The sequence below is a fragment of the Carcharodon carcharias genome, chromosome 1 (genome assembly GCF_017639515.1).
Source record: "Carcharodon carcharias isolate sCarCar2 chromosome 1, sCarCar2.pri, whole genome shotgun sequence".
Classification (NCBI taxonomy): domain Eukaryota; kingdom Metazoa; phylum Chordata; class Chondrichthyes; order Lamniformes; family Lamnidae; genus Carcharodon; species Carcharodon carcharias.
The window spans coordinates 249,204,826-249,231,404 of record NC_054467.1 but is presented as its reverse complement, the minus strand read 5'-3'; the positions used below and the strand labels follow the sequence as shown (position 1 = coordinate 249,231,404).

At 44.4% G+C, this 26,579-nt stretch overlaps 1 protein-coding gene across 1 annotated transcript in view; it reads right to left on the bottom strand.

The window, feature by feature from the left end:
* LOC121278030 (dedicator of cytokinesis protein 2-like) overlaps positions 1 to 26,579 on the bottom strand; it is a 1,199,266-nt gene that overhangs the window by 819,261 nt on the left and 353,426 nt on the right. The window contains exons 21-24 of the mRNA XM_041188048.1: positions 14,426 to 14,526; positions 11,400 to 11,534; positions 6,715 to 6,826; positions 1,608 to 1,678 (exon numbers count right to left, since the gene is read on the bottom strand). Coding sequence (XP_041043982.1) covers positions 1,608 to 1,678; positions 6,715 to 6,826; positions 11,400 to 11,534; positions 14,426 to 14,526 — 419 coding nt within the window. The remainder of the gene's footprint in view (positions 1 to 1,607; positions 1,679 to 6,714; positions 6,827 to 11,399; positions 11,535 to 14,425; positions 14,527 to 26,579) is intronic.

The window sequence follows — 26,579 nt, the reverse complement described above, 5'->3', positions numbered from 1 at the left end:
CCGACTCCCACAGCTATCTCGACTACAGCTCCTCACACCCCGCTTCCTGTAAGGACTCCATCCCATTCTCTCAGTTCCTTCGCCTCCGTCGCATCTGTTCTGATGATGCTATCTTCAAAAACAGTTCCTCTGACATGTCCTCCTTCTTCCTTAACCGAGGTTTTCCACCCACAGTCGTTGACAGGGCCCTCAACCGTGTCCGGCCCATCTCCCGCGCATCTGCCCTCACGCCTTCTCCTCCCTCCCAGAAACATGATAGGGTCCCCCTTGTCCTCACTTATACCCCACCAGCCTCCGCATTCAAAGGATCATCTTCCGCCATTTCCGCCAACTCCAGCATGATGCCACCACCAAACACATCTTCCCTTCACCCCCCTTATCGGCATTCCATAGGGATCGCTCCCTCCAGGACACCCTGGTCCACTCCTCCATCACCCCCTACTCCTCAACCCCCTCCTGTGGCACCACCCCATGCCCACGCAAAAGATGCAACACCTGCCCTTTCACTTCCTCTCTCCTCATCGTCCAAGGGCCCAATCACTCCTTTCAAGTGAAGCAGCATTTCACTTGCATTTCCCCCAAATTAGTCTACTGCATTTGTTGCTCCCAATGTGATCTCCTCTACATTGGAGAGACCAAACGTAAACTGGGCGACCGCTTTGCAGATCACCTGCGGTCTGTCCGCAAGAATGACCCAAACCTCCCTGTCGCTTGCCATTTTAACACTCCACCCTGCTCTTTTGCCCACATGTCTGTCCTTGGCTTGCTGCATTGTTCCAGTGAAACCCAACGCAAACTGGAGGAACAACACCTCATCTTCCGACTAGGCACTTTACAACCTTCCAGACTGAATATTGAATGCAACAACTTTAGGTCTTGAGCTCCCTCCTCCATCCCCACCCCCTTTCTGTTTCCCCCTTCCTTTTTTTCCCAATAAGTTATATAGATTTTTCTTTTCCCACCTATTTCCATTATTCTTAAATATTTTAAAATCTTTTATGCTCCCTCCACCCCCACTAGAGCTATACCTTGAGTGCCCTACCATCCATTCTCAATTAGCACATTCATTTAGATAATATCACCAACTTTAACACCTATGTGTTCTTTTGTTCTATTGTTGTTGACATCTTTTGATGATCTGCTTCTATCCCAGCTTGTTTGTCCCTACAACCACACCCCCCCGCTCCACTTCTCTCTCTCTCTCTCTCTCCGCCCCCTCCACACACCTTAAAACAGCTTATATTTCAACTCTTTCTTGGACTCGAACTCAAGTTCCGTCGAAGGGTCATGAGGACTCGAAACGTCAACTCTTTTCTTCTCCGCCGATGCTGCCAGACCTACTGAGTTTTTCCAGGTAATTCTGTTTTTGTTTTCGATTTCCAGCATCCACAGTTTTTTTGTTTCTAGCTCAGCAAAGCCTGAGAAACTAAAGCTGGGAACTTCTTGGTTTATGTCGTGACTCCACCCAATCAGGCGAAAGCAGAAAATGCTGGAAATACTCAGCAGGTCTGGCGAGAGAGAAACAGTTCAGCTTCAGGCCCATGACCTCTGCACATATCAGGGGAGAGCCTCGTCCCAGCAGACCTGATGGCTGAATAGCAGCTTACCTCAGCAAGATTGGATCAAATGTCGATGCAACATCCTGCAGGACTGTGGGTAAGTATTTGAGGGATGCTCCCTGAAACAGAACGAATGAGGGAATATGGTTAGTTTATGAGTCATCAGGTTCCTGCAATGTTCAAGCACTCGTGCCTTCAATTTTAATAAGATCAGATACTTTTTACAATTAATATACATTTTTTTTTACAGTTAACCTTCTTAAACACTCAGCAATTCTGGTACAGAAAGAAGCTCATTAGCAAATGTTTCCTAGCACCAGTTTGTCCCATTCATCACAATGTAACATTACTGCTTTCTTTCTTAATACTGTTTTCCTATTTTCACTTTTTTTTATAACTTATTTATCTGCTGTGAAAAGCCGCTGCCTTTTTGGTTGGTCACCATATTTCTGCTTTTCCAAAAAATGTAAGAACACAAGACATAGGAGCAGGTGTAGACTTTATGGCCCATCGAGCCCAATTCAGTCCCAATTATGGCTGATCCTTGGCTTCAACTTCACTTTTGTGCCTGCTCCTTTTATTCTCTGAGAAAACAAAATCCTGTCTATCTCAGCCTTAAATATATTCAACAGTGGAGCATCCACTGTGGTAGACAATTCCAAACACTCATAATCCTTTGAGTGAAGAAATTATACAGGGCCTTGGTGAGGCCACACCTGGAGTATTGTGTGCAGTTTTGGTCTCCCTACCTGAGAAAGGATATACTTGCCATAGAGGGAGTGCAGCGAAGGTTCACTAGGCTGATACCAGGGATGGCAGGACTGTCGGATGAGAAGGGATTGGTTCGGCTGGGCCTATATTCACGAGAGTTTAGAAGCGTGAGAGGGGGTCTGATTGAAACATAAAATTCTAGCAGGGCCAGACAGACTGGATGTAGGGAGGATGTTTCCCCTGGTTGGGAAGTCTAGAACCAGAGGTCACAGTCTTAGGATACAGGGCAGGCCATTTAGGACTGAGATAAGGAAATATTTTTTCACTCAGAGGGTGGTCAACCTGTGGAATTCTCTACCACAGAAGGCTGTGGAGACCGGGTCACTGCGTATATTCAAGAAAGAAATTGATAAATTTTTGGATATTAAGGGCACTAAGGGGTATGGAGAGAAAGCAGGAATATGGCGTTGAGATAGAGGATCAACCACGATCATATTGAACGGTGGAGCAGGATAGAAGGGCCAAATGGCCTCCTCCTGCTCCTAGTTTCTATGTTTCTTATTTCTCCTCATCTTAGTCGTTGGGTCAAAATCTTGGAACTCCCTTCATAACAAGCACTGTGAGTGTACTTACACCACATGGACTGCAGCGGTTCAAGAAGGCAGCTCACCACCACCTTCTCAAGGGCTACTAGGAATGGATAATAAATGCCGGCCTAGTCGGTGATGCCCACATCCCGTGAAAGAATTAAAAAAATAGACCTAAACGATCAGCCCCTTATCCGGAGACTGTGTTTTGGATTCCCTGGCTTTGGGAAACATCTTCTCAGTGTCTTCCCTGTTCAGCCCCTCATGTTTCAATGAGATCAGACCTTCTTCTAAACTCAAGAGAACACATTTTTCAGGAAAACTTTTTATTTCCTTTTTAATTCCCAGCACTCCAGTTGCTGTCTGTCCGTTGGAAAGTAAAAATCACCTCGGGGGGCCTAAATACACCATAGGGCCCAGATTCACATCTTATATGGATCACTCCCTTTTCCTGTGGTCTCACACAGCTTGCTGATTCCCTGGTTTATGGAGGCTGTAAATCCTGCACCATGATTTTCAGGCATGAAACCACAGAGGAAAACTGCTTTCAAGCAGTCCAGTCACATTTGCTGATATGTTTCTATACCTCTTAGTTCAAATCTACCTTGGATCACTCTCGCTGATGAATCCCAACTCCCTATGCCCCTTGTCAATATCTTCATGGGCCTTAATATCCTGCTAAGCTTTTGGCAATACGGCTTGGATAAAGAACAGGTTGATTATTTCATCAATTATTTTAGCTATTGGAATTGTCCCATGCCTCTCCACTGTCTTCAATAAGCAGTAGCGTACCAGCCCTTAGTTTAGATTTAAACTTCTAAGTAATTTGATTTATAGCACAGAAACAGGCCATTTGGACCAACTGGTCTATGCCAGTGTTAATGCTTTCCTCCCAGCCTACTTCATCTAATCCAGTCAGCATATCTTTGAGTGGGCAAAAACTTGGCAGATGGCATATAATGTGGGAAAATGTGAGGTTATGCACTTTGGCAGGAAGAATAGAGGAGCTGAATATTATTTAAATGGAGAAAGACTGCAGAAATCTGCAGCACAGAAGGATTTGGAAGTCCTTGTGCATGAATCCCAAAAAGCTAACATACAAGTTCAGCAGCTAATACAGAAGGCAAATGGAATGTTGGCTTTTATTTCAAAGGAAATGGGGTATAAAAATAGGGAAGTCTTACTAAAACTATATAAGGCACTATTCTAGGTGTGGTTAGACCACACCTAGAATACTGTGAACAATTTTGGTCCCCTTATCTAAGGAAAGATATACTGGCATTGGAAGCAGTCCAGAGAAGGATCACTAGGTTTATCCTGAGCATGGAGGGATTTTCTTACAAGGAGAGATTGAGTTGGTTGGGCCTGTACTCATTGGAGTTTAGAAGAATGAGAGGTGACCTTATTGAAACATATAAGATCCTTAGGGGTCTTGACAGGGTAGATGCTGAGAGGTTGTTTTCCCTTGTGGGAGAGTGTAGGACCAGAGGGCATAATCTCTACCAGAGTAAGGGGGTACCCATTTAAGACGAAGATGAGGAACTTCTTCTCTCAGGGGGTAGTCAATCTGTGGAATTCTTTACTCCAGAGGGCTGTAAAGACTGGGTCATTAAGTATATTGATGGCTGTGATAGACAGACTTTTAATCAGTAAGGGAATCAAGGGTTATGGGGAAAAGGCAGGAAAGTGGAAGTGAGGATTATCAGGTCAGCCATGATCTCATTAAATGGTGAAGCAGACTCGATGGGCTGAATGGCCTACTTCTGCTCTTACGTCTTAAGGTCTTATGGTCTATTCCTTTTTCATTTGTGCATTTACCCAGCAAATGAACAAATGGCGCTCCTTTGGTTGCTAGTTTATGACATATCATTGAAACATATAAAATTCTTCGAATGTTGATCAGGGTAGATGCTGAGAGACTGCTTCCCCTGACTGGAGAGTCTGGAACTATGAGCCACAGTCTCAGAATGAGGGGTCGACCATTTAAGACTGACATGAAGAGAAATTTCTTCCCTCAGACGGTTGTGAATGCTTGGAATTTTCTGCCCCAAGAAGGTTGTGGATACTCAATTGTTGAGTAAACTCAAGACTGAGTGGCTAGATTTTGGGGCACTCAGAGAATCAAGGGGGAAAGGGATACAGTGGGAAACGGAATTGAGGTAAAAGCAAAAAAATGCGCATGCTGGAAATCCAAAACAAAAACAAAAATACCTGGAAAAACTCAGCAGATCTGGCAGCATCTGCGGAGAGGAACACAGTTAACGTTTCGAGTCCGAATGACCCTTCAACTGAACTAAGTAAAAATAGAAGAGAGGTGAAATATAAGTTGGTTTAAGGGGGGTGGGACAAGTAGAGCTGGATAGAGGTCCAGTGATAGGTGGAGATAACCAAAAGATGTCACAGACAAAAGGACAAAGAGGTGTTGAAGGTGGTGATATTATCTAAGGAATGTGCTAATTAAGGGTAGAAAGCAGGATGAGCAAGGTACAGATAGCCTTAGTGGGAGTGGGGTGGGATGAAGGGATCAAAAAAGGCTAGAAGCTAGAGATAAAACAATGGATGGAAATACATTTACAAATAATGGAAGTAGGTGGGAAAAGAAAAATCTAGATAAATTATAGGAAAAAAAAAGGGGGGGCGAAATCGGAAGGGGTGGGGATGGAGGAGAGAGTTCATGATCTAAAATTGTTGAACTCAATATTCAGTCCGGAAGGCCGTAAAGTGCCTAATCAGAAGATGAGGTGCTGTTCCTCCAGTTTGTGTTGAGCTTCATTGGAACAATGCAGCAAGCCAAGGACGGATATGTGGGCATGAGAGCAGGGTGGAGTGTTGAAATGGCAAGCGACAGGGAGGTCTGGGTAATGCTTGCGGACAGACCGAAGGTGTTCTGCAAAGCGGTCACCCAGTCTGCGCTTGGTCTCTCCAATGTAGAGGAGACCGCATTGGGAGCAATGAATGCAGTAGACTAAATTGAGGGAAGTGCAAGTGAAATGCTGCTTGACTTGAAAGGAGTGTTTGGGCCCTTGGACGGTGAGGAGAGGGAAGTAAAGGGGCAGGTGTTGCACATTCTGCGGTTGCATGGGAAGGTGCCGTGGGAGGGGGTTGAGGTGTAGTGGGTGATGGAGAAGTGGACCAGGGTGTCCCGGAGGGAACGATCCCTGCGGAATGCCACTGGGGGGAGGGGGGAGGTGAAGGGATGATGTGTTTGATGGTGGCATCATGCTGGAGTTGGCGGAAATGGCGGAGGATGATCATTTGAATGCGGAGGCTGGTGGGGTGATAAATGAGGACAAGGGGGACCCTATCATGTTTCTGGGAGGGAGAAGAAGGTGTGAGGGCAGATGCACAGGAGATGGGCTGAACACAGTTGAGGGCTCTGTCAACAACCGTGGGTGGAAAACCTCGGTTAAGGAAGAAGGAAGATGTGTCAGAGGAACTGTTTTTGAAAGTGGCATCATCAGAACAGATGCGACGGAGGCAAAGGAACTGAGAGAATGGGATGGAGTCCTTACAGGAAGCGGGGTGTGAGGAGCTGTAGTCGAGGTAGCTGTGGGAGTCGGTAGGCTTGTAATGGATATTGGTGGACAGTCTATCACCAGAAATTGTGACAGAGAGGTCAAGGAAGGGAAGGGAAGTGTCAGAGATGGACCATGTGAAAATTATGGAGGGGTGGAAATTGGAAGCAAAATTAATAAATTTTTCCAGGTCCAGATGAGAGAATGAAGCAACATCGATGTACGGGAGAAAGAGTTGAGGTAGAAGATAAGCCGTGATCTTACTGAATGGTGGAGCAGGTTTGAGGGTCTGTACAGTCTCCTCCTGCACCTAGATCGTATGTTAACCAGAGGGGTATTTACCTGCATGAGTAAAGTGTTGCCTTCCATTTGTGACTGCATCAGGATGTTAAACGTCTCAAACAGTTTTCGCACGGATTCTTCGTACTCCATCTTTTCTTTCCCCTCATATAGCCTGAAACAAGCAACAGATGGTAAAGTATGCTTTTATCCCTGCATCGTCCTTGAAATGCTTGATAGCTTGACTTTAATGTAGATTTTCAGGTCAACCAGAGATCAATAGCCACTTCAGATCCTAATCTCACTGCAATCTTTTATTGCTACCTTCTTGCGCCGTCAGGCTCAACTCAAGCTTCAGGAACAGTGACTCAGCCTTCTCCTGGCCACTGTGCCATCCTTGTGCATGGTTCAGTGGGTAGCATCTCTCTCCAAAGTCAGAAAGTTGTGGGTTCAAGTCCTACTCGAGAGACTTGAGCACAATCTAGGCTGACGCTTTCAGTGCAGTATTGAGGAAGAGCTGCACTGTCGGAGATGTGGTCCTTCAGATGGAATATGAAAAGGGCGGTCGATCTGGTACCTTGGGTGGCATTATGCTAAAAAGAGCAGGAGAGTTCTCCCTTACATCCTGGTCAACATTCATCTCTACAAACAACACCACTTAATCATATTATCTGGCCATTATCACATTGCTGTTTGTGGGATCTTGCTGTGTGCAAATTGGCTGTCCCATGTCTTACATTGCAATAGTGATTAGACTTCAAAAATATTTCATTGGCAGCCATGTGTTTTGGGACATTCTGAAGCAGTGAAAAGTGTCACATAAAATGAGTGCCAGCTAGTTTCTCTCACTCCTTTCCACTTAGATAGCCTCCATTTCAGAGTTATTTTTCCTGCTCCCTCTCTTCCTCCAACAGCACTGAGGGACACAGCTATCTCTACACTTTCAGCTCTGGAAATAGTATATTTGCTGGATTTTCCAGCTCGGTTTTAAAATTCTGCTGGAGCGCCACCCTTATTAAACTGGCACCTGAGGGAAATGTACCTTGAGGGAGCAATGTGCAAGAAAGAGATAATTATTTGCATTTATATTGCACCTTTCAGAATATCCCAAAGTGTTTCACTGCCAATTAATTAATTTCGAAATGCAGCCACTGACGTGATGCTGGCTAAGTCGACAACTTATTTTTAGAACGTTAATTCTCACCAAATAGGTTTCGCTGACATTCATTGTTCATTACTGGCTGGCCCTGATAAGCTGGTGGTGAGTGGCCATCTTGACCCACCGTTGTACATAGGGTAAAATTATTCCCTCCCTTTCCAATCATTGAAAAGGGATCCTGGTGTTGAGAATCTGATTCTCAGTGATCTTTAAGTAACAAATATCTAGCATCAATTAGAAGGTCGTAAATGGAATAGAGGAGAACAGGGACCTTGGTGCATAGCTAGACAACACCGGTGACATTGCAGATAGTTAAGAACATTAAAAAGACAAATGGAATCCTTGATTCTTGCTTCATATTTTGGGGCATGGAGTAAAAAGCAAAGAAGTTCTGTTGAGCTTGTAGAAGACCTTAGGTCGCAGCTGGAGTATTGTAAGAGTACATGGTCATAAGAACAGAAGTAGGCCATACACCTGCTTAAGTTTGCTCTCCAGTCAATAAGATATTTTACATAAACTCTACTTTCCCACCAAGCCCCATATTCCTTGACTTCCTATGTGCCCAAAAATCCATCAATCTCAGTCTCAAATATACTCAACCACTAGGCATCACAGCTTTCTGGGGTGGAGAATTCCAAAGATTCACAACTCTTTGAGTGAAGATATTTCACCTCATCTCAGTTCTAAATGGCCAGTCCCTTGATGATAACCCCCTAGTTCTAGACTTTCCAGCCGTGGGAAACAACCTCGCAACATCTATTCCGTCAAGGCTTCTTAGAATTTTATACACCTTTATGGAATCAACTCTTGTTCTTCTAAACTCCAGAGAAATAAGCCCATTCTACGCAATTGGGTATAGAAAGTGTAGGCAGCATATAATAGTGAAAGGTGCAACATTGATTCATGAGGATGTTACCAGTGATGAGGACTATAGCAATGAAGAGGAATTTGAGAAATTATACATTTTTTTCTCTCGAGTTGCGAAGATTAAGGGGGCAACCTATAGAAGTTTTCAAGATAATGAAGGATAATGACAAGACTAAGCAAATGTGGGTCCATTACGGGCAAAGTCAGGAGAATTCATATTGGGGAATAGAGAAATGGCAGAGAAGCTAAATGATTATTTTGTGTTTGTTTTCACTGAGGAAGATACAGGAAATCTCCCAGATTTAGAGATCCAAGGGACTATGGAGAATGAGGAGTTGAAGGAAATTAGTATAGGTAAGAAGATTGTATTGGAGAAATTAATGGGATTGAAAGTTGATAAGCCCCCGGTACCTGATATTCTGCATCCCAGAGTGTTGAAAGAGGTTGCTATAGAGGTAGTGGATGCATTGGAGATTATTTTCCAAAATTCTACAGATTCTAGAATGGCTCCTGAAGATTGGAAGGTAGCAAATGTCACCACGCTATTTGAGAAAGGAGGGAGAGAGAAAACAGGGACCTACAGACCAGTTAGCCTTACATTAGTAGTAGGGAAATTACTAGAATCTATTATCAAGGACGTGATAAATGGATACTTGGGCAATCATGATCTGATTGGGCAGAGTCAGCATGGATTTCAGAATAGGGAATCTTGTCTGACAAACTTGTTGGAGTTTTTGAGGATGTTACTAACAAAATTGGTAAAAGAATGTTGATGGACATAGTACGCTTGGATTTTCAGAAGGCTTTAGATAAAGTCTCTCACAGGAGGTTGATTAGCAAAATAAAAGTACATGGGATAGGAGGAAATATATTGGCATGGATTAAGAATTGGCTGACAGGCAGAGAACAGAGAGTGGGAATAAACAGGTCATTCTCACATTGACAGACTGTGACTAGTGGGGTACCATGAGGATCAGTATTTGGACAGACTTAGTGAGTGGGCAAGAACATGGCAGATGGAATATAATGTGGAAAAATGTGAGGTTATCACTTTGGTAGAATGAACAGATGTGCAGAGTATTACCTAAATGATAAGAGATTAGAAAATGTAGATGTACAAAGGAACCTGAGTGACCTTGTCCATAAGTCACTGAAAGCTAACATGCAGGTGCAGCAAGCTATTAGGAAGGTTAATGGAATGTTATCCTTTATTGCAAGCGGATTTGAGTACAGGAGTAGTGAAGTCTGGCTTCAATTGTATAAAAGCTTGGTTAGACCGCACCTGGAGTACTGTGTGCAGTTTTGGTCCCCTTACCTCAGTAAGCGTATTATTGCCATAGGGGGAAGTGCAACGGGGATGGCGGGACTATCTTATGATGATCGGGGAAACTAGGCCTGTATTCTCTCGAGTTTCGAAAAATGAGAGGTGATCTCATTGAAACCTAAGAAATATTTCAAGGAATAAACAGAGTGGATGCAGGTAAGACGTTTCCCCTGGTTGGGGAGTCTAAAACCAGGGGACACAAATTCAAAATGAAGGGGAAGCCACTTAGGGCCGAGATGAGGAGATATTTCTTTACTCAGAGGGTTGCGAATCTTTGGAATTCTCTACTCCAGAGGGCCGCGGAAGCTCAGTCATTGAGTATGTTTAAAATAGAGATTAATAGATTTCTGATTAACAATAAGGTAAAGGGTTAAGGGGATAGTGTGGGTGAAAAGCATTGAAGTGTTTGATCAGCCATGATCGTATTGATTGGTGGAGCAGGCTTAATGGGCTGAATGGCCTTCTTCCTCTTCCTATGTTCCTATTCCTTTGTAGCGATAGATCGTTCCTACTGATTGATGCAAGAAGAGTTAAAGGGTTGGTTAGAAAACATTTCTTGATGCAGAGGATGGCTGGAGTGCAGATTTTCTGTAAGAAATTTCTGTTGAAGCAAAGTCCATGGGGTATTTTTGACTTTGAATGGAACCCAACTGAAACAAAATTACCCATTTTATACCATCTCACAAATTCAGATTACTCCACAACAAAGTCTCTTAAAGGGAATGAGATAGTTGCTTGAAAAAGAGGATTATTAAAGTCACTGTTCCTTCACTCTTGCATTAAAAAATAATTTAGTAATGAAGCATTTGACATAATTGGCAAAATAACCAGATGGGTAACGAGGAGCAGTGTGTTATGATGATCTGGAATGCACAGTCTGAAAGGGTAGTGGAAGCAGATTCAACAGCCCCCTTCATAAAAGAATTGAAGGGGGAAAACCATCGTCATGTGTGGAAAGAACGGAGGAGTGGATTTTATCGCATAGCTCTTTTAAAGAGTCGGCACAGGCACAATAGGTCAAATGGCCTCCTCGTGTGCTGTAGGATTCAATGAGTTGTGCCTGAGCTCAGTTCACGTGAAGTCCCACACTGCTGACAAAAGGAAAGAACTTTCAGACAATTGATCTGGGCTGGATTCAGACTTCACTTCCAGAAACTGATCTTCAGCGATGTCCAGATGCCTCAGGCTACCCATCTTTGAAAGTCCCCTGATGGATGAAGGACCGAACTTCATTAAAACAAGCCACTCAGTTTAAGCGTTTAATGGGCATTTAACAAATGGGTTGCTCACTTTCTAATAGTTTGCAGCAACAGTAGAGATGTTTAATATTCAGAATTGACACAGCTGTGATGCTGGGAGATTGCTCATGATACGGCCAAGTGTTAGAGAGGGACTCACTGTGAGTAGAGGCATCTTGACCGGACTGTGAACTTAAAGATGTATTCCAGTGCTTTGAAGGCTCGCTTCAGAGGCTCACATTCCAAACCACGGCTTGCAATGTCGACATAATCTGTTAGAACACTCAACAGCTTCCTGTAATGAGAAGAGGTTCCAATATTAGAGACAGTCAAACAGTGTGGAACATTCTTCTATTTTGTCAATCACTTTTTTCTCTCCTCCTTTCCTGAAAGCCTTGCTGAAGCCTGGTCCCCTCGTGTGTGAACCACTTGCCTGAACTACCACCCTTCACTCATGGAGCACAGTAGCTCCAAACTTAACTAACCAGCTCAGATTCGGTAGAAAAATATGAATTGCATCTCTTGTGCCAAACTCCAAATTATTACCTTTTGAATGGTCATTTGTTTAATCATCTACGATGAAGTTGGCTCCGTAAGGAGAACTCTCATTTCTGAATCACAAAGTTATGGTTTAAGCCCCATTGCAGGACTTGCACACAAAAATCCAGGCTGACATTTCAGTGCAGTACTGAGGGAGTGCTTGCACCATCTTTCTGTCTTAGGTGGATTTAAAATATCCCGTGGCACTTTTCCAGAACAGAGCAGGGAGATGTTCCATGGGGTCCTGTCCAATATTTATCCCTCAACCAATATCACGGAAAACAAATGATCTGATCATTATCATATTGCTATTTGTGGGAGCTTGAGGTGCCAACATTGGTTGCCTTACCTCCTACATTACAACATTGACTACACTTTATTGGCTGTAAAACATTTTGGAATGTTCTGCAGTCATGAAAGGCGCTATATAAATGTAAGTTCTTTCTTTTATATCAAACATATGCCAATATATGTAGTAAATGACCTGATGGTATGAAGAGAGTTTGGATGCACTTGGGTTGTTTTTGTTGGAGAAGAGAAGACTGAGGGGCGACCTGATCAAGGTGTACAATGTTATGAGGGGCATGGACAGAGTGGATAGGGAGCAACTGTTCCCCTTAGTTAGAGGGTCAGTCACAAGGGGGCATAAGTTCAAGGTGAAGGGCAAGAGGTTTAGGGGGGATGTGAGGAAAAACTTTTTTACCCAGAGGGTGGTGATGGTCTGAAATGCGCTGCCTGGGAGGGTGGTGGAGGCGAGTTGCCTCACATCCTTTAAAAAGTACCCGGATGAGCACTTGGCACATCATAACATTCAAGGCTATAGGCCAAGTGCTGGTAAACGGGATTAGGTAGGTAAGTCAGTTGTTTCTCACATGTCGGTGCAGACTCGATGGGCCGAAGGGCCTCTTCTGCACTGTGATTCTGTGATTCTGTTATGGCTTCACATGCCACTGAATGCATTTGCTGTGTTGTATTTTTTTTTAGCTGTTTCAAATCTCCCTGTATACCTTGCTAATCCTGTATCACCACCCGCCTCTCCTGCCCAGTTTGAATTCAGCAAAAGGTAACAACCCAAATATCAATGGAACTTTACATTAGCAGGAATGTAAACTTTAAAGCTTGAAGGCAGGGGGTGATATACACATGTAGGTGGGAGGGTACATGATGGTCCAATCAGAGCTGGAAAACCTATCATAGAAGTATAGAAAGTTTATGGCACAGCAAGAGGCCACTTGACCCATCATGTCTGCGCTGGCCAAGAAATTAGCCACCCAGCCTAACTCCACTTTCCAGCATTTGGTAGCAGCTCTGCAGGTTATGGCATTTGAAGTGCATTTCCAGGCACCTTTTAAATTAGTTGAGAGGTCACTTAAAGGAATGAGTTCCAGACCCCTTCCACCTTCTGGGTGAAAAAGATTTTCCTCATCTCCCCTCTAATCTTTCTACCAATCACTTTAAATCTATGCCCCTTAGTCACTGACCTCTCTGCTAAAGTAAAAGGCCCTTCCCATCCACTCTCTCCAGGCCCCTCACAACTTTGTGCATCTCAATCAAATCTCCCCTCAGCCTCCTCTGCTCCAAGGAGAACGACACCAGCCTATCCAATCTTTCCTCATAGCTGAAAAATTTTCCAGTACTGGCAACATCCTTGTAAATCCCCTCTGTACCCCCTCTAATGCATTTTACATCCGATATCTGTCCCATTCAAATTCTAGTTTGGAATCAGAGGCAACAGAACAAAGTATTCTGCATATGTAATCTTAGGCCACTGCACACCTTGTGCTATGGGTGGGATAGCTGAGTGCAGAATAGTGGAAGTGAGAGAGAGGTAGCTGGTGAACTGATCCCTTCCATTAATGCGCTGACTATCACTGCAACGCAGAGGGGCATAAAGCACAGAAGGAGACCATTCAGCCCAACATGCTATTTGAAATTGCTATCCGATTAGTCCAGCAGCACTCCCCTTTCCCCGTGGACAGGCATTTTATTCATTCGCAACCACATTCCCAAGTCTGCTTTCAATGTTCTAATCGAATCTGCTACCAGCACCCTTTCAGGCTGTGCGTTCCAGATTGTGACGCCTAGCTGTGGCAAATAAATGGCTTGGAGAAGATAAATCCCAAGACTTATTTCAAAATGAGGAGAGGTAGTGGAATTTGGTATCATAAATTGAAGCTAGGGAGAAAGCTACCTCCTCACGCAAAGGCTGGCAAATGCCTAGGATAAGCTTCCTCTGGCAACGTGGAAGTGGGACAAGAATTTAGCAGCAGTCAGAACACTACTAGGGCAGACCATTTGGAATCCAGGAAGGGTGGACTTCCTTGTACATAATGGCCTCTTCCCATCTTTCATTTATATTCTTAACATAGCTGCAACTTGTGTTCACTATAGGAACAGGCAGGTGTCTCTTGTCAGCCACATTGCTGTACTTGCATACATGGCTGGTTCCCAGGCAATCCTTAACACAAAATCCTTTCTAATCCAATCTCACCACAACCGACTGCCCAGCCTTTCAGTATGAGCTTCTCTTCAGCTGAGAGCTGCACTGATTTCTGCTCAGGGGTTGCATACCCAATTGAAGTCATTGATCTACGTAAGCATTAACACGTTTTGAACAAAAACACAATATTTTTCAGTCGGACATACTTATAAGCCAAGGTGGCGCTGAAGTGCTGTCGGATATAGGCTTCGAGGACAGCATTGAAGTGTTGGAACTTCCTGTCTGCTATCAACCCAATGAGAAACACCTGAAATCATATAAGGATAAAATTACATATCAAAACATCAACTCTTCTTTTGCAATTGAACAATCTCTGTTCCCCAGCTTACATGACAGAAGGAGACCATTTAGCCCATCAGGTCTGTGCTGGCTCTTTAAAAAATCTATCCACTTTCTCGTTGTCTGCCTAGAGTCCCGACAATATTTCCTTTTCATGTCTATAACCAATTTTCTTTTGAAAGTTACTGTGTCCAGCACCCTCTCAAGCAGTGCATTCCAGCTGCCCTCTGATGTATTTCCTTAATGACCCTTCGTTCATGGTGCGTATTAGCAGGCTATGAGCTATAGAGGGAATCATAGCCAATTCTGATCCTATCTTTGCCAGGCATCTAAACAAAAGTGTTGGTGGTGTGTGAAAGTTCATTCAGGGAGTCCAAGTTGCTGTGGCAACATGCACTTTTACATGCACGTTGTAATTTGGAGCTATGGAATGACCATGAATTTCTCCCATTCTTACCACCTGCCGTTGGCAGACATTGGAAGGATTTACACATTAATACGCAACCTGGTTGGCTGCGTTAGCCATCAAGTCCTGGGGTGGGACTCAAACCTGGATCTTTGACTCAGAGGCACCAGGCCATAAGGCCCCCTCAATATGAAAGTAGGGGGTCATTAAATAACAAACACATAGTTGTATAGTATATACAGCACAGAAACAGGCCATTTGTCCCAACAGGTCCACGCGTGCTTATGCTCCACATAAGCCACCTCCCACCCATCCTCATCTAGCTCCATCGATTCATAATTCTCAGAAGTGACACATTTTGCCTCAGCACTAAAGCAAATTGTAACTCATATTTAAAAATATGCACAGGGTGGGTACATCCTTCAGCTTGGATACGAAAGGAAATTGCTTTGAGTTAGTTCTCAGAAAGAAATATTTATTCATACAACCTTTTATCACTTACCTTCACTCAGTTAATTACAATTGTTGTTAGGTAACTAAGTATAGCAGTCATTTAGCATCAATAATGCCCAAAAAATGGGTGCAGTATTACTGAGCGTTGCTGACCAATCTCATATCCTGGTCCCAGGGTGTTCATTTTCATCAGCTGCTGATTACAATTTACACTGCCCTCTTTTTTTAAAATCAAAAATGTTATCCTGATTTTATGAGGGATTTCAACACCAAAAAAGGGAAAATTTTCCCACCTTAGGTAACTAGTTCCAATAAACAGCACTTCTACCATCATCCCTGGGCCATTATCCCAGACTTTCTAAACTTTGTGGATTCACCACAAGGACTACAGTGGTTCAAGGAGAGGGACCAGTGTCACACTTTCCCAGGGCAATAAATGCGAGCCTTACTTGGTGTCTTTCATTGGACATGGGCATCATTGGCAAAGCCAGCATTTGTTGCCCTAGAACGGATCATTTCAGGTGGCAGTAAAGAGTCAATCACATTGCTGTGGGTCTGGAGTAACATGTAGACCAGACCAGGAAGCAAAGATAGCAGATTTCCTCCCCTAAATGACATTCGTGAACCACCAGATGGGCTTTTACAACAATTGACGATAGTTTTGTGGTCACCATTATTGAGACCACATTTACTAATTGAATTTAAATCCCAACAGCTGCTATGGTGGGATTTGAATCTATGTCCCCAGAGCATTATACTGGGCTTCTGGATTACTAAATTAATGCCATTGTCACTATGCCACCATCTCTCCACTAAAAGTTAGAGGTCAGCCATAGCACAGGTAGGTACAGAATGAAGCTTACCCTGTGTCATGTCTAAACCCCAAACTGAGAAGAGTTCTGTGCCTCAGCAGTGTGACATTGCATTCCATTCTTCACACCAGCCAGGGGCTGGATTTTTGTTGGATTGAGAAGGTGGATCTGGAGGTGGCCAAACCCGCAAGAGGCAGCTTCATGGGGAATTAATGAATACCAACTGGGAAGGCAATGGCACAGAGGTATTGTAGATGCACGAGTAATCCAGAGACCCAGGGTAATGCTCTGGGGACCCGGGTTTGAATCTGCCATGGTAGATGGTGGAATTTGAATTTGATAAAAATCTGAAACTAAAAGTCTAATGATGATCATGAAACCATTGCCAATTGTAAAAACCCATCTGGTTCAATAATGCCCTAGGGAAGAAATCTGTTGTCCTTACATGTTCTGGCCTACATGTAACTCCAGATCCATAGCAATGTGGTTGACTTTAAATGCCCTCTGAAATGGCCCAGCAAGCCAGAGAGGTGTACCAAACCACTAAAAAGTCACAAAAAAGGAATGAAACTGGATAGATCAACCTAGGTGCCAGAAACAACAATAGCAATCTCAGCCCTGTCGATGCTGCAAAGTCCTCTTTGCTAACATCTGGGGGCTAGTGTCAAAATTGGGAGAGCTGTCCCACAGACTAGTCAAGCAACAACCTGACATAGTCATCCTCACGGAATCATACCGTACAGATAATGTCACAGACTCCACCATCACCATCCGTGGGTATGTCCTGTCCCACTTGTTGAACACAACCAGCAGAGGTGGAAATACAGTGGTATATAGTTGGGAGGGAGTTGCGCTGGGAGTCCTCGACATCGACTCTGGACCCCGTGAGGTCTGATGGCATCAGGTCAAACATGGACAAGGAAACCTCCTGCTGATTACCATGTACCGCCCTCCTTCAGCTGATGAGTCAGTGCTCCTCCATGTTGAATACCACATGGAGGAAACACTGAAGGTGGCAAGGGCACAGAATGTACTGGGGGACTTCGATGTCCATCACCAAGAGCAGCTCAGTAGCACCACTACTAACCTAGCTGGCTGAGCCCTAAAGGACATAGCTGCTAGACTGGGGTTGAGGCAGGTGTTGAGGGAACCAACAAGAGGGGAAAACATACTTGACCTCATTCTCAGCAATCTGCCTGCTGCAGATGCTTCTGTCCATGATAGTATTGATAGGAGTGACCACTGCACAGTTGTTGCGAAGAAGAAGTCTCGCCCACACATTGAGGATACCCTCCATTGTGTTGTATGGCACCACCACCTTGCTAAATGGGATAAATTTCGAACAGATCCAGCAACTCAAGACTGGGCATTCATGAGATGCTGTGGGCCATCAGCAGCAGCAGAATTGTACTCGAACACAATCTCTAGCCTCATGGCCCAGCATATCCCCCACTCTACCATTACCATGAAGCCAGGGGATCAAGCCTAGTTCAATGAAGAGTGCAGGAGGCATGCCAGGAGCAGCACCAGGCATACCTAAAAATGAGATGCCAACCTGGTGACATTCAAATCAGGACTACTTGCATGCCAAACACTTGCTTCTGTTGCAAATCACTTTAAATCTGTGCCCTCTTGTTCTTGATCCTTTTACGAGTAGGAACAGCTTCTCCCTATCTACTTTGTCCAGCCCCCTCATCATTTTGAACATCTCTATCAACTCTCCTCTCAAGCTTCTTCTCTCCAAGGAGAACAGTCCCAAACCCCATCTATCTTCGTAACTGAAGTTTCTCACCCCTGGAACCGTTCTTGAAAACCTCTTCTGCACTCTCACCAATGTGTTCACATCCTTCCTATAATATGGTGCTCAGAACTGTACACAATACTCCAACTGAGGTCTAATGAGGGTCTTATATAAATTCAGCATAACCTCCTTGTTCTTGTACTCTGCCCCTATTAATAAAGCCCAGGATGCTATATGCTTTATTAACTGCTCTCTCCACCTATCCTGCCACCTTCAATGATCTATGCCAATATACACCCAAGTCTTTCTGCTCCTGCACCCCCTTCAAAATTCCACTCCTTATTTTATATTGTCTGTCCATGTTCTTCCTACCAAAATTCATCACCTCACACTTCTCCGCATTGAAATTCATCTGCCACCTATCTGCCCAGTCTACCAACTTATCTATGCCTCTTGAATTTCCACACCATCCTGCTCATAATTCACAACACTCCCAAGCTTCGTATTATCGACAAACTTTGAAATTGTCCTCTGCACACCAAGATCTAGATTATTAATATATATCAGGAAAAGCAAGGGTCCCAATACCGACCACTGGAGAACACCACTATAAACCTTCCTTCAGCCTGAAAAATATCCTTTGACCATTACTCTCTGCTTCCTATTTTTCAGCCAATTTTGTATCCACATTGCTACTGTCTCCTTTATCCCAAGAGCAATAACTTTTCTCACAAGTCGGTTGTGTGGCATTGTGTCAAATACCTTTTCAAAGTCCATGTGCACCACATCAACAGCATTACCCTCATCAACCCTTTCTGTTACCTCTTCAAAAAAACTCCAGCAAGTTAATTAACCACGATTTCCCCTCCTAGCTCTTAATTATCAACCCATTTTTACCATGTGACTACTAATTTTATCCCAGATAATTGTTTCTAGAATCTTGCCCACCACTAAAGTTAAACTGACTGCAGGTCGGCACTTAAGCCAATTTAAGGGCCTGTTAAGACCACTCTTAATAAGTAACATTCACACCACACATGCCAGACAATGATCATCTCCAACAAGAGACAATCTAACCACTTCCCTTTGACATTCAATGGCATTACCATTGCTGAATGCCCCATTATCAATAACTTGGAGATTATCATTGACCAAAAACTGAACTGGACTAGCCATGTAAATACAGTTGCTATAAGAGCAGGTCAGAGGCTGGGAATTCTGCAGAGAGTAATAACATAAGAACATAAGATTTATCCCTCGACGTTTCTAATATGCGGAAATTTATCGATCTCAGTCTTGAACATACTCAACGACTGAACCTCCATAGCCCTCTGGAGCAGAGAATTCCAAAGATTAACCAACCTCTAAGTGAAGAAATTCCTCTTCATCTCAGTCCTAAATGGGCTGCCCCTTATTCTGAGACTGTGTCCCCTGGTTCTAGAACACCACCCCCCCCCACCCCCTCCCCCAGCCAGGGGAAATATATTCTTTCTGCGTCTACCCTGTCAAGCCCTGTAAAAATTTTGTATGTTTGAACGAGATCACCTCTCGTTCTTCTAAACTCACCTCCTGACTCCCCAAAAGCCTCTTCACCATCTCTAAGGCACAAGTCAGGATGTGATGGAGTACTCTCCACTTACTTGGGTGATTGCAGATCCAACAACACTCACACCATGCACAGTGGCAGCAGTGTGTACCATGCACAAGATGCACTGCAGCAACTCATCACTGGTCCTTCGACAGCAGCTTCCACATCCCCGACTTTTACCGCCTAGAAGGACAAGGGCAGCAGATGCACCACCCCTGAAAGTTCCGCTCCAAGTTTCGTTAACAAAGGACTACTACAACCGGCTCCTTTAATTTGGTGAATCAAAGAGACGTGCGGTTTTTAAATGTTTTTTTTCTCTCTCTTGTTTCCCCTGTCCTGATTATGTTTGTACTGAAACATTGTTCACCGGTCAGATCTGCGAACCCAATTCAAGGCTTCCGTAATTCTTGCTCTGTAAATTATTGCCTGGTGCTATTCCATGGTGAATGAGTATGGATTTCACTTCAGAGAAGGAGAGAAATTCATAGACACAGTAGGGTAATGGTTATGTTACTAGAGTAGTAATTCAGAGAACTATACACTCTAAGTACAAAGAATTTACAGCAGAGAAACAAGTTGTTGCGTCCAGAAGTTCTAAGTCAATGTTTATGTTCCCCATGAGTCAATAATGCAGAGATCATGACTTCAAATCCCAACATCAAGAATATGAATTCAGTTTAAAAAGATCTGGATATAAAAAGCTGGGTATTGATAAAAATGCCGATTTGAAGCTGTCCAAATGCCATAAAATCAACAAGCTCATTAAAGCTCTTTAAAGGTGGAAGTCTATCTTACATTATGTATGAGTCCAGTCCCACGGCAACTGGCTTAAATCTTAAAGCAAAAATAAAGATACCTGGAAAAACTCAGCAGGTCTGACAGCATGAGCGGAGAGGAACACAGTTAATGTTTCGAGTCCGTATGACTCTTCAACAGAACTGAGGAAAAATAGAAGAGAGGTGAAATATAAGCTGGTTTAAGGGGGGTGGGGGGGGGGTGGTGGGATACGTAGAGCTGGATAGAGGCCCAGTGATAGGTGGAGATAGCCAAAAGATGTCATAGACAAAAGGACAAAGAGGTGTTGAAGGTGGTGATAATATCTAAAGACTGTGCTAATAGGTGACATTAAGGGTAGAAAGCTTTGAGCTTCACTGGGACATTGCAGCAAGCCAAGGACAGACATGTGGGCATGAGAGCAGCGTGGTGTGCTGAAATGGCAAGCGACAGGGAGGTCTGGGTCATGCTTGGGGACAGGCCGATGGTGTTCTGCAAAGTGGTCACCCAGTCTGTGTTTAGTCTCTCCAATGTAGAGGAAACCGCATTGGGAGCAGCGAATGCAGTAGACTAAATTGAGGGAAGTGCAAGTGAAATGCTGCTTCACTTGAAAGGAGTGTTCGGGCCCTTGGACGGTGAGGAGAGGGGAAGTAAAGGGGCAGGTGTTGCACCTTCTGCTGTTGCATTGGAATGTGCTGCGGAAGGGGATTGAGGTGTAGGGGGTGATGGAGGAGTGGACCAGGCCGTCCCGGAGGGAACGATCCCTGTGGAATGCTGCCAAGGGGTGTGAAGGGAAGATGTGTTTGGTGGTGGCATCATGCTGGAGTTGACGGAAATGACGGAAGATGATCCTTTGAATGCGGAGACTGGTGGGGTGATAAGTGAGGACAAGGGGAACCCTATCATGGTTCTGGGAGGGAGAGGAAGATATGAGGGCAGATGCGGGGGAGATGGGCCAGACACAGTTGAGGGCCCTATCAACCACCATGGGTGGAAAACCTTGGTTAAGGAAGAAGGAAGACATGTCAGAGGAACTGTTTCTCATTGCTCTCATGAGACCTTGTTCTCATGCCCATCCTTGGCCTGCTGTGATGTTACAGTGAAGCTCAACGCAAACTGGAGGAACAGCACCTCATCTTCCGACTAGGCACTTTACAGCCTTCCGGACTGAATATTGAGTTAAACAACTTTAGATCATGAACTCTCTCCTCCATCCCCACCCCTTTTCCGATCCCCCTTTTTTCCAATAATTTATACAGATTTTTCTTTTCCCACCTATTTCCATTATTTTTAAATGTATTTCCATCCATTGTTTTATCTCTACCTTTTAGCCTATTTCAATCCCTTCCCCCCACCCCACCCCACCCCTACTAGGGCTATCTGTACCTTGCTCGTCCTGCTTTCTACCCTTAATGTCACCTATTAGCACATTCCTTATGGCACCTATTAGCACATTCCAATACCTCTTTGTCCTTTTGTGTATGACATCTTTTAGTTATCTCCACCTATCACTGGCCCTCTATCCAGCTCTACTTGTCCTCCCCCCCACCCCCACCTTAAACCAGCTTACATTTCACCTCTCTTCTATTTTTCCTTAGTTCTGTTGAAGAATCATACGGACTCAAAACATTAACTGTGTTCCTCTCCGCAGATGCTGTCAGACCTGCTGAGTTTTTCCAGGTATTTTTATTTTTGTTTTGGATTTCCAGCATCCACAGTTTTTTGCTTTTATCTTAGTGCTTAAACCTTAATCGCCCTCTGAAATGGTCTGGGCAAATTTTTTTCTATTTGTACCTGGGACGTGGGTATCACTGGCTAGGCCAGCATTTAGCCCCCATCCATAATTGTCTTGAGAAGGTGGTGGTGGTGAGCTGCCTTCTTGAACCGCTGCGGTCCATGTGGTGTAGGTACCAGCAACAGTGACGGAACGGCGTTCTAGTTCCAAGTCAGGATGGTGAGTGGCTTGGAAGGGAACTCTCAGGTGGTAGTATTCCCAAGGTGGGCATTCTATCAGGTTACTACAGACTCTATCCATCTCCCCATTATAGTTAATGGCATTGCCATTGCTGAATCCCCATCTATCAATATCCTGGGGGTTATCATTGACCAGAAACTGAACTGGACCAGCCATATAAATACAGTGGCTACAAAAGCAGGTCAGAGACTGGGAATTCTACAGAGTGTAACTCACCTCCTGACTCCCCAAAACCTCTCCACCATTTACAAGGCACAAGTCAGGAGTGTGATGGAATACTCTCCACTTACCTGGATCAGTGCAGCTCCAACAACACCCAAGAAGCTTGACACAATCCAGGACAAAGCAGCCCACTTGATTGGCACCACATCCACCACCTTCAACATTCACTCCCTAGTATTGCAGTATTGAAGCTTTAGGTTGTAATTAAAACAAGAATCCTAATGCATTATGCTACTCAGGTTTGGTTGAATGGATTATTTAAGAGAAATGATTTATAGACCTTCCCTTTTGGTACTTGTGAAATACACATTTCAAGCCCCGAGAGAAGCACTTTCTCGAACACATTTCCATGGCAACCGTCAGAGTTGCTCAGTGATCGGTGAGCACAAATTCAGACTTAGCGGCTTGGCCCCCACTGTGTCTGTATCTTTCCTACTCACCCGCCCCAGGACTTCCTCTCCACACGGCATGCCAGCCAGTGGACTTTGGAAGCCAATATTTACCCTATTTGGATATAAAGAAAACACTCACATTTATAAAGTGCCTTCTTTTTTCAATTCCTGGACATCACAAACTACTTTTTAGCCAATGATGTAATTGTTGTCATGGAGAAGAGTGGCAGTCAACTTGTGCACTGCACAAACAGTTACGAATGGTTTTGGTTGAGGGATAGGCGTTGACTCGGATACAGGGGAGCACTTCCCTTCTCTTAGAGACTTAGAACCATAAACAGTCCTGTCACAGAAAGAGTCCACTTGGCCCATCGTGTCTGCACCAGCCAAGAAATGAGCCACCCAGCCTAACCCCACTTCCCAGCATTGGGTCCGTAGCCCTGCAGGTTACGGCACTTAAGGTGCATCTTCTTCAATTCTCCAAGGGATCTTTTTAAGCTTTTGAGAGGGCTGTTGGAGACTCAGTTTAATGTCTTATCTGAAAGACAGCACCTCCTTAGAATGCAGCACGGCAATGAAGTGTCAGCAGAGGATATATGCTGAAACCTCCGGAGCAGAACATAAACTGACAACCTTCTGATTCAGAGCTGAACGTACTACCCACTGAGGCCAGACAGAAAATTACTAAGCAAGTCAAAGAACCTTAGGTATCTTTGATATCCCCACCTGTACATTAACAGTGAACAATAATCTCGCTAAGGCTCAGTTAATCACTGGCGTAGCTACCTCAGCCCGTGAAGTGGAAACAGCAAACACAAAATTTCATTTAACACGCAAGGAAAAGAATGGAAATTGGAAATAAAGAATCTCTCGAGTGGAAATTGAACCCACAATGTCTGACTCTTAGGTGAGAGTACTTTCACAGAGGGTGTCCAAAGCAAATATGGGTTGTGTCTGTCAGCTTGGCTCATGCTTACAATCTCTCTCCTGAATCAGAAGGTGACAGGTTAAAGTCCCATTCCAAACATAAATGGGCAGCCTTCCATCTCGCAAGATGATGGTTTGCACCGTGATGGTCAACTCCGTGTTATGCATCACCTGATCTGGTTCAGGAGCTCCACTCAAGCATGGCAGTCTCTGCCATCTTGTAAAGCAGGTCATAACGCAGTAGTCAGTCAAGGTACAGAACATCAGTGGGTACACAGCTGTCATCCATTCGTGGCTGAGTCAGTGCAGATGTTGTTACCATAGCAATGAGTGTATATTGATTGAATTAGCACTCTCCAGGACCTCTGGGTTGGTGACCTTGTCCTGCCAAGAGATGTAGAGGATACGTCTGAGACAGCGAGGATGGAAACTGTTCAGCCTTTTCTCCTGCCTATCGTACGTTTTCCAGGTCTCACCACTGAGGATGCAGGCTCAGTAGATTCACAGTTTGATGTTCTCAGTCATATTGCTGCTGTTCCACACTCTCTTACTCAGCTTGGACATAACAGCCCAGCTTTTGTGATGTGTGTGTGCTGATTTCAGCATCAAGTGACAGATTGCTGGTGATTGTGGAGCTTAGATACGTGAAGTTATCAACAGCCTCCAGTGTCACATCGTCAATGCCGATGGATGGTAATATGGTAACATCCTGGACCGTGACATTTGTCTTCCTGATGCTGATGGTCAAACCAAACTCTTTAGAGTGGTGAGATAGTCTGTCCATTTGCCTTCTCAAGAGTTCCTCAATGTGGAATGTTTGTGCAGCTTTGTGAGTGTGGAGCAGCTCTCTGATGAAGATTTGGTGCAGCTTTGTCTTGGATCTCAGGCGAGAAAGGCTGTTGAGCTTTCTGTCAGCACTGGTTTGTAGATGACCTGAAGGCATATGACAGCCATTGGGGAGGGAGTTCAAGGAATTTGTTGCAGCATTCCCAGCCCAAGCCAGGATATTGCCCAGGTCTTGCTGCATTTGGACATGGACTGCTTCAGTGTCAGAGGAGTCTCAAATGGTGCTGAGCATTATGCAATCATCAGCAAACATCCCCACTTCTGACCTTATGATGGAAGGAAGGACATTGATGAAGCAGCTGAAGATGGTCGGGCCTTGGACACTAGCCTGAAGAACTCCGGCAGTGATGTCCTGGAACTGAGATGACTGATCTCCAACAACCACAACCATCTTCCTTTGTGCTAGGTATGGCTCCAAGCAGTGAAAAGTTTCCCCCCTGATTCCCGTTGACTCCAATTTTGCTAGGGACTCCTTGATGCCACACTCAGTCAAATGCTGTCTTGAGTCAAGGACAGTCACTCTACCTCTTAGCACAATCAGAGCCTTCTCTATTGGATCTTTGTTGCAATTAATGTTAGCGGATGGCTTGGTTTCAAGAACAGCTTCCAGCACAGTGATGTTAGCCTTGGACCAATCAGCATTTCCCCCCTCTTGCTTCCCATATGTTGGAAGTGCGGTATTGTGTATGGTGTCTGCAAGTATGCTCCATTTCACTTCTGCGTTCTGTGTGGGAATGTTGGAGAGCACCTGTTCAGTCAAGTCAAGGAACTGTTGGTTTTCATCTAGGTAGGCAGTATGGTGCATACCAAGGAGTGATTTGTATCATAGCCAGCACTGTGGTAGCTGAGTGCATTGAGAATGCTGTTCAGAGTCACACCTGGTGATGAAAAGATCCAGTTCGTGCTAAGGCCTTCACCTTGGATGTCTCCACAGGATATCTTATGGCATCATTTGTTCTAAAAGGTGTTAGTTACACAAAGCTTATGGTAGCAGCTCAAGTAGTCTCTGTCCATTCTCATTTATCTTTCCCAGGCTGCGATGTCGAGGCATGAGGGACACGCCTCATAATCCATGCCCACTCTTGCATTGAAATCCCCAGTAGGTAAAGATGTTCCTGACTTAGGGATTCTGCTGTTAGCAGTGTCAGGCTCCTTACAGAACTGATCATTTGCCTCCATAGTGGAGCACAGCATTTAAGCAGATACTCATGAGGTTAACTGGCCCTGTTTTAGAGGCAGATGGAGAGAACATGTTCTGAGCCATTTGTGGGGGGGTTCATTTATTGAGAGTAGTGAGTTCCTCACAGCAAAGCCTACACCTTACTCATGTTTCCTCTAAACTCCTCCCCTGCCAGATGAACATGTAATGTGTTCCTTTCAGTGATTTGCTCTCAGTGAGCCTGATCTCTTGCAGGGAAGCTATGTTGATGTCCAGCCTATAAAGTTCCAAAACAAAAACAGAATTACCTGGAAAAACTCAGCAGGTCTGGCAGCATCGGCGGAGAAGAAAAGAGTTGACATTTCAAGTCCTCATGACCCTTCGACAGAACTTGAGTTCGAGTCCAAGAAAGAGTTGAAATATAAGCTGGTTTAAGGTGTGTGTGTCAATCACAGCTTTCTTGCGCATATTGATAAGCTGCGAGTCGTCTGTCAGTCCCATGCTCTGACATTCTAGTTTGCCAATCGAAGAGCTGGCAATTTCTCTCTTTTTGTTTGTTTTGCTTGTTTGTCTGGTGCGATGGAGTCCACCCACTTTTTGAGCACAGCCTCTATGCTCTAAGCATCCATTGGAGCAGGTGGACTATGGCAGATCAGCACCTTGCTAGTTGGGGGCTGCCCAACTTGAGGTGGATGATGGCTGACCTGTGGGGCACAATGGTCCCTC